An 8,680-nucleotide genomic window follows, 5' to 3' on the forward strand; every position below is an offset into this window, starting at 1 on the left:
CCATGAACCTCAGCCATATGTTTCTTTTGTAGGTCTTCCCTCTTTGGAACTTTTGGAGATTATACCTCAGGATGGCAGAGTCCAGGAAATAAGTAGTTTAATCCCTTTGCTGAAAGGACAAGCAGGTGGCTGGGTCAAGTAGTTCAGCAGCAGAATAATTAGGATCCATTATCTAATGCAAAATTTACTTATTTTCCTCCATTATTTGTGCACTGGTTTTCCTCAAAAAATAAGACTCTGGCCCAAACAGTTGTGTGAGAGTGCATGAAGGTGAAATACATGTGTCACACATACTAGAGAATGTGAGCATAGGGTTTGTTAATAATCAATTCTTCTTTAATTCACCTGAAGGCTGCTGACACCACCTCAGTTACAAAAGACCGAGGGAGCTGGGCCTGTTCAGCCTGGAGAATAGCCATCTGAGAGTATCAATGTATTCAAGTATGTGGAGGGAGGGTGCCAAGAGGGTGGATCCAGGGTCTGCTCAGTGGTGTTGAGCAATGGGACAAGAGGCAACAGGCAGAAACTGATGCACAGGAAATTCTACCTGGATGTGAGGAAAAACTTCTTCACTGTGCAGGTAACCGAGCACTGGAACAGGTTTCCCAGAGAGGTTGTGGAGTCTCCCTCACTGAAGGTATTCAGAAACCATCTGGGCACAATCCTGTGCCATTTGCTCTGCAATGACCCTGCTTGAGCAGGGAGGTTGGACCAGAAATCCCACTGTGGTCCCTTCCAACGTAACCCACTCTGGGATTCTGTGTACTGGGGAGAGCAATATGAACTAATGATTGGACTCTAAGCTATTTGTGATTTAATGGTCACATCAGGTGCCAATAACCTTCTTCCCTGCTGTGATTTTATGCTACTTTTACTGTTAGTGTAGTTTCAAAAAACAATAGTAATAAAAATTAAAATAATAATAAAGTGGCAGATGGTGTACTCATCAGTTTCCAGCACTGAAGAAATGGCTCAAATTAGTCATAGAGTGGAAATCAAGAAGAGGAGCATTTCACCACTTGCTCAGGGGGGCACCAAGGATGATGACCATGAGGATGAGACTTATTTGCCCGAGCAGATGAGAAGTGCTGAGGTCACTGTTATGGGGTCACTTGCACCCTGGATGGTGTGAGACCTGCCAGCAGCTCTGGCCCCACCAAGGCATGGCTTTCAGCAGCAGGGCTGATCCTCAGCAGCTGGCACCACAAGCACAGGCTCTTTTGCTTGGCATCCTCTGTTTCACATAGTATGGTCTATAGTATGCAGCCTTGCAGAACTTGGACTCGAATGCTTTTGTCAGCTCCATCTATCTTGTGATGTTTATATAAAGCTCAAGGAGGAGGAGAGTCCCTTTGGAAATAAAGGTTACTGTTTCTTTGCTCTCTTTAAAATGCCCCAAAGCAGTACAAAATCTCTGGAGTGAAGGCACTGCCCCACCACAAAATACTTGCGGGATCCCTGGGTAGGTGCCAAAAGTCCTGGTTATTTGTAGGAGGCAATTGAGAATACTGCTGCAGTGTTAGCCCTCAAAAATGCACCAGAGGCATTTATACATCCATCACATGGCTACTGCTAAACTCTCCATGTATGGATGTTCAGTATGATCCTATTTGCAAGCTGCCCTGTCTCAGCTGAGGGCGTTTGCTTTCTCATTGTGGAGGAGAGGAGTAGGCACTCAGGTGCATGACTCCTTCAGGGACACTGCAAAACACCTTTCTTTATGAGTATCAGGCTTGGTCTGGTTTTTTAAGAGAATTTTTAGATGAGTATTGGCTCAGCACTGAGAAATGCCATGAAGCAGCTACTTATAAATCTAGTTTTATGTTAGGTATGACCCAAGTAACAGATTTCAGCATGTATGGGTGGAGGGATGGATGGATGGATGGATGGATGGATGGATGGATGGATGGCACATCTCAAAATCAATACACAAATGCTGTCAACTGGAACAGGTGTACATCAGAATATTTTCCAAGCAGTCCTTTTCAGGCTAAGGAAAAGCACCAGAGTGCATTGAGGGATTTTCCTCCTCTTCTTTTTTCTTTACTTCAGATATTAATTTATTAAGGTAGAATCTTGCAGTGTCCAAGCCAGGGGGCTTTTTCTGTTGTTGTTGTTGTTTATACAAAAAATAGCAAGAGAGAGAGAGAACATTAACAGAAAGAAATGCTTCTTTATTTATGTTTATGGAAGTCAACAGAAGAAAATAGACAGCAATGCAAATGCTGTGGCTGCAATTAAGTAAGTCCCAATTCAACAAACTGAACATTATTTGCCTGCCTAACTCTTGTTCTTCGCCTGATTGACCAGGAAAAGTCCCTTGCTCTCCATCCACACTTAGCTCCAGTGCTGTACAAACAGCCAGGGGAACTATTGGTGCTGGGAGGGGGCAGTTGTGCTGCTTTGATGAATTGGCTATGTCCAGTGTTGGAACAAGGCTGTAGTTTGGATTGGCAGGTCTGATAGCTCTTTGGCTGTATTTTTATTATTCTCTCCTCCCCTTCAAAACAGCCTCTATCATTATAGATGGCTACAGCAAAAACATGTCATTCCTCAGATGAATAAACATTAGTTGTGTTAAAAATCTGCTTTGCTTTAAGCAGGCATTTATCAGTAGGATAGAGACCTCAACTTATCTGATGCCTTTATGTTGTTTTGCTTTTCTTTTTTATTTTGAAGTGCATTTATTGTGTTAAAAACTGATTAAGACACAATACCTTAGAGAGCAATACTTTGGGAAGGAAAGCTGCCACATTTAAACAAGCCTGTAAAATGCATGAATTAAAGGCAAAATTTAAATATTTTGAGCCATGCTGTCAGCAGAAACGGAAAATATTGAGATCCTTTTTCAGATAAAAAGAAAAAAGGCCATATGTTATGCAGTGCATAATTCAGCTTTAAATTCAATGTGTGTTCCTTGGGAAGTTGTCATTTAGGGTGAAATCTTTAGGAATGACCTAGTAAGCTGCAATAGTTTCCATGTTCCATAAGAAAAACAAAACAGACTGAATAAAAAGCCAGAAATTATGGGAACAGCAAGGGACAGGAGTCCTCAAGTTATCCTTGTATACTTACAAGTGTGCTAGAAGATTTGTAGATATTGGGGCTAAAAGGGACCTTAAAATCTGGTCTGACTTGCCGTAAATCACAGGCCACAAAACTGTTCTCCTTCTACCCTTACTTCCATACATAATTTGCGAAAAGATGTTAAGTTCTGACTTAAACGTGAAAGTTGATGAGATCAGTCCTGACCAATCTCCTTTTGTCTCCTTTGGTGTTTCATCCCATGATTAGCCATATCTACTGAATACAGATTTTAAAAGAATGAAATAGCATTTTAATCCAGGTACATTTTTAAACAAACTGCAGGTGTGTGAGACATCAGTCCTCATTTTGCTTCCTTGTGCAGTGGGTTAGTTCTTGGTTACTACCGTGCTGTCCTAATTTAACAGCCAGGGACTTGAGGACTTCTACTGTGGCTGCTGTGGGGTCACCCAGCAACCAGCCCTCACACTCCTCTCAGCTCCACCACTGATGCCTGCCTTTTGTCTCCCTGTCCAGAAAATCCTGACCATGATCCCAACCGAGGAGGAAAAGCAGAAGATCCAGGAGGCACAGCTGGCGAATCCTGATGTCCCCCTGGGCAGTGCTGAGCAGTTCCTTCTCACCCTCTCCTCCATCAGTGAACTCTCTGCCAGGCTCCAGCTCTGGGCTTTCAAGATGGACTATGAGATAGTGGAAAAGGTGAGGGAAAGGAGGGAGTTGGGTGGAGACTCTTCCAAGGCTTTGCTTCATCTTTCTGTGACCTTGGTATTATATGCACATTTTGAGGAAATGGTAAATGGGGCACTTTTGTTTCAGTGGCCAGCCAGGAAACAGCTAAAATGATCCTTTATAATCTCTTCCTTCTATAAAAGACAATTAAGAGATTATGTCTTCCTTCCTTTAATTAGTCAGTAATGATATTGAAACAAAGAAGAGGGCTAAATCTTTGCCACGTCTTCTCCAGATATTGTTATTCAGGAAATTCTTACTTCAGAGCCGCCAGAATTTTTTTTCGGTAAAGATTGAGTGAGGACTACTATATTCAGTTTTATATCATGAGATATTGATCTTACATCCATTTGAGCTAAGGAAAACACCGTCCATTGAGGTTTTTTTGTTTATAGCTCTCAAAACTCTAAACAAAAATAAGACAGTTCAGCTTAGCCACAGACAATTATTGACACCTTCTCTACAGATGGCATTCATTCAAAGAACACTCTAATAATATAATTGAGGTGTCTGTCAAGAATGATGAATCACAGGCAAAAGTTTTTTAAAAAGAGGGTAAAATTTTAGTGCACAGATGAAGCAGAATGAAACTGTGTAGGGTTTCAGGTACTTGCTGCCTTTCACAAGGTCTTTCAGGCATCTCTGCGCAGGAGTTTCCTTTTGGCTGCACTTCTGGTGCATACCACAGGCATTGCCCTTAAAGCAGCTCTCTCCTCTACATATTAGTTTTGTATATCTATCTCTGCACACAAGTGTGTATTGAAAAATCAGTGTAAGTTTGTGTGATATGGATTCTAAAAAGTGGGACGTGCTTGTGAAAATGCCATATGTTTACTAGCAATGGTTATTTAATGAGTTGTTACAACAGTGGATTGATTTGCAGATGATACTGTCAAGATTACTCAACCTCTACTTAATTTTCTTAGATGTTAGGAAATGCAATCACACTAATCAGAGTCAGGATTTTTAATTGGAATGTTTTAGTTTCTGACTTGTATAGCAAAATACTTGTATCTGGCATAAATACTTTTTTGCCTGTTTTTTTCACTCTGGTACAGCTATTTATTCTGCTTTGAAGTTACCACAAGGCTAAATTGTACCTTTCACATAAACTAAGTTAGCTGTAGCTGTTAATCTCCACATATACCTAGAATTTCTAGTGTCATCTCAGTCAAAAAGCAATATTTGAAGCACTGCTAAAAGCTAAAGAAATTCTGATAGTTTTCCTGATGCTTTGCCACAAAGTTAGTTAATTTATTGCCAGCTGAAATCCATGTAGAATGGATGCTAGTACAAAATACCTCAAATACTTACATTACTTAAAGCAATAGCTGTAGTGAAGATAAAACCAACATTTTTATCCCTGTTTGAAGACAGACAGGACTAAGCACAGTACTTAGCAGAAAATGGTAGAGGAAGTAACATGTGATAACTGTGATAAAGTAAGAGGAGCATGTGATAAGCCTAGCAGACAAGCATAGACAGGACAGACAGCTTGGGTCTTAGTTGGGTGAGGAGGAAGAAACAGATCAGACATCAGGGGTACATGGGAGAGCAAGCACCTGTGTGTCTGCAGTAACAAAAGGTTAAGGTCAGAGTTTAAGTTCCAGGTAACCAGTAAACATACATGTTTTGTAGACTGAAGTGAAATACTGTGAGCATATTCAGTTTTTTTAAAATGAAGTAGTTTGCATTAGTGATTATGGTAATAAAAGAGACCCATGAGGTGCTAACATTCTTCCGTTTGTGAAACTATGTTTCTGCACAAAATCCATCTGCAAAAGGGCAAACCCTTCTTGAAACTTAGGTCCCAAAATCACTTAGCTCCACGGTTTTTGCCATTTTTTTTTTAGTCTGGCATTTGCTGGATTTTTTCTTTTTAAATCTTATTTCGTAATAAGGAAAATTCATAGCAGTTCAGAATGCACTCATATTATCTACCAAGTCACACATATATTTTATGTAAGATAAGAATACTGTTATTTCCATGAGGCTGGAAGTTTTAGATGGTTCCTGATATCAGCAGTGTGAAATACCTGAGTTATTGGTAAGACCAGGGTTCTCATACATGAGACTCTTCTGCTAACCTGCCAAGAAGAGTGTTCAGCCTAAGTAGGTCTTAGCTTCATCTCTGACAACCTGAAAGAAAAGAACATGAATTTTTCAAGAAATGGATTGATATATTTTTTATGTTCATGAAAAGCTTTCCAGGCATAATGATAGAAATCATCTTTCTTAGCTTGAATTTAATTAACTAAAGCAAGTCAGGGTACATTTGTAGGGAGCATTTGCAGACTGTGAGGGGCTGAACTGGATACTCCACTCTTTGCTGTCTATAGAAAATAAAAAAAAAGAAAAAACCCTTTCCAAATTATTTGCTTGATAATGTGTATGCTGCTTTGAAATGTTAATTAAATGCCTACCGAAGGTCATTAGCAGAACAATAATTTTTCTCACCTTTCTTTTGGTATCCTAGTTTAAATGCACAGACAAAAGAGGTAAAAAAAGATTACAGTGTGTTGCTACTCATTCCTCATATGGAACTACTTATGATGCAGATATTGTCAAATTTTATTATCTCAAAGGGTCTTAGAAAAAGAAATAGAAACTTTGGTTGTCCTAAATAAGATTTTTTTTTTAAATTAAGATCACTGCAGACAAATATATCCTTTTTTCTGACAACTTAAAAGATCACAAAATTAATATAAGCAGGTGTAGAAATGAGAAAAGTATGATTAGTTGAGTTCATTTGTACATGTGCATCAAACGTTTATCAGGCATTATGAGATGTCTTTCAGACAGAAGTTGTGGACCAATCCTCAAATTTCATTCAATCCTAATTTTTAGCTGAAAAATAAAAATGTGGTATCCAAGGATATGAGGTAGCTCTGCCTTACCTATCTGCCCTCTTTAGGTAGAAAGTGAGTTTTATAGGAAGCAAGAGTGGGTAAATTTGAAAAAAACAGAAATTTGTCTGATTGTTTAGTATCTTGCATACTCTTTTTTATTGTTTTTTAATCCTACAATAAAATAAGAAATAAAGAGTAATTATAAATGTGTACTATATGCAATAAAGTCTAAGCTCAAATAACTTGTCTAAATAGCTAAATGAAGGGCTCAGTATTGGCCTGCTTTGGAAGCCTCTTATGCCACCTTTTTATTCACATGGAAAATGTTCTAAATTAATCTTTTAGGAATGTTTTTTTGACAGGTTGAAAATTGATCCAAGTACAATAGTTCAGAAGCCCATGTTTACCACAGATGCAGAGCAGTTTGATTCATCCCATAATGCAACAAAAAAAACCTAAATCAACCCTGACTTTAAAGCAACTCAAAGAATACTGTGCAGCAGTTTCATGATTTTAGTTCACCTTGATAAAATCTTGGATTATTTATCACCTCTCCTCTGATGTATCAACTACTTAGCTCACTGTCTCATCTCTTAATTTGTCTTGAATTTGCCATATTCTTTTCAAAAGACAGATTGCTCTGTAGTGACTAGAAAGGTGTTTCATTCAGCTTTTATGGTAAAATATCACTACAGTTGTTGAAGGAACCATTGTGTGTCTCCAAGAAAGTGAAGTTCTCAGTTACTTTGCCTCTTGGTCTAAAATAGCAGCTTAATTTTGGCTTCTTGGCTCATAAAGAGTATAATAATTGGGGAAATTGGGAAAAAAAGTCTCCCTGCCCATGGCAGAGCGGTTGGAACTGGATGATCTTCGGGTCTTTTCCAACACAAACCGTTCTATGATTCTGTGAAAAGAATACTGCTCACGGATGCTTAGAATGGCATTTGAAGATAGAAACAATATCAACTGTTACTGTGCATACAAAATAAATAACCCTGGGCCTCACACAGACATAGAAATAAACTCTGACAACTCAATTACCCTCACTCTCTTCCTTTGAACTCTGGTGTAGTTCACTTCCTGAGGTGATGGAACAGAATTTATGATTTCAAGCCTTATCAGCATGCATATCTGTACTCAGATAACATGTGTGGATGGAAGATGCATTAAATTAAAAGATTAAAATGAGGCTATTTGTAAAGCTTGATGTTTACAGCAGACTTCTTTTTCAGTTTTAAATTCTCACAAGCACAAAACCATATCTAAAACACAGAAGTGGCCATCATTTAAAGAAAGCTGTAGGGTCAAGCTACAAATGTCAAGTCAGCAGGGTTTCTAACTTTTTTCATTTCTTGTTCAAAGATTAGAAAAAATAGTTTTAAGAAGCTTTTTTATCAGTTGGGGCTTGGGTGTGTTCATGCATTTAACTGAAGTGCAGCAGCATCCTCCTGTTTGGAATCACTGGATAGTCCCAGGACAAGTAAGGCAATTGCATACATAAAGGAACAACAGTAGGAAAATATCTTATGTATTTTTTTGCTGTCCTTGCATATGATTTATTAGCTGGAACGTGGAAGAAAGCCAGCACACATGGCCAGTTTACACTCTGCAAGACGCCAGTTCAGGAACTTTTTGCAGCAATTAATCTAAACCATAGAATTAAAAACTAACGTTCACTGTCTTGTTTCTGTTCTTATGGTAGGAAGTTGCAGAGCCACTGCTAGACCTGAAGGAGGGAATGGACCAACTGGAGCACAATAAAACTTTAGGATTTATCCTTTCTACTCTACTAGCCATTGGGAACTTCCTGAATGGAACCAACGTAAGCCTGATGTCCCAGCATTTCCCCTGCAGCTTTTTCCTTCAAAAAAACAGAAGTCAAAATCATTATGAAAATTGCAACCCACTACTTATTTTGTACCAGAAGAGTAATTTAGGGAATAGAACGTGCTTTTTATTGTGTGTTAAGGTGCTCTTTGCCTCTTTCAGCATAATCTGAAGGAAATGTGGAGCTAAGCACTCTTCTTGTGTAACTCCCTTAAGTGCTTAAGCGTCGT

The 8,680-nt window shown here is 38.9% G+C and overlaps 1 protein-coding gene across 1 annotated transcript in view; it reads left to right on the top strand.

Annotated features, from left to right (window-relative positions):
* FHOD3 (formin homology 2 domain containing 3) overlaps window positions 1-8,680 on the top strand; it is a gene marked incomplete at its 5' end in the record, with an annotated part of 377,704 nt that overhangs the window by 326,182 nt on the left and 42,842 nt on the right. The window contains 2 exons of the mRNA XM_017739071.1: window positions 3,562-3,744; window positions 8,326-8,445. Coding sequence (XP_017594560.1) covers window positions 3,562-3,744; window positions 8,326-8,445 — 303 coding nt within the window. The remainder of the gene's footprint in view (window positions 1-3,561; window positions 3,745-8,325; window positions 8,446-8,680) is intronic.

This window comes from Corvus brachyrhynchos, unplaced genomic scaffold, assembly GCF_000691975.1.
Source record: "Corvus brachyrhynchos isolate BGI_N302 unplaced genomic scaffold, ASM69197v1 scaffold7, whole genome shotgun sequence".
NCBI classification, from domain to species: Eukaryota; Metazoa; Chordata; class Aves; order Passeriformes; family Corvidae; genus Corvus; species Corvus brachyrhynchos.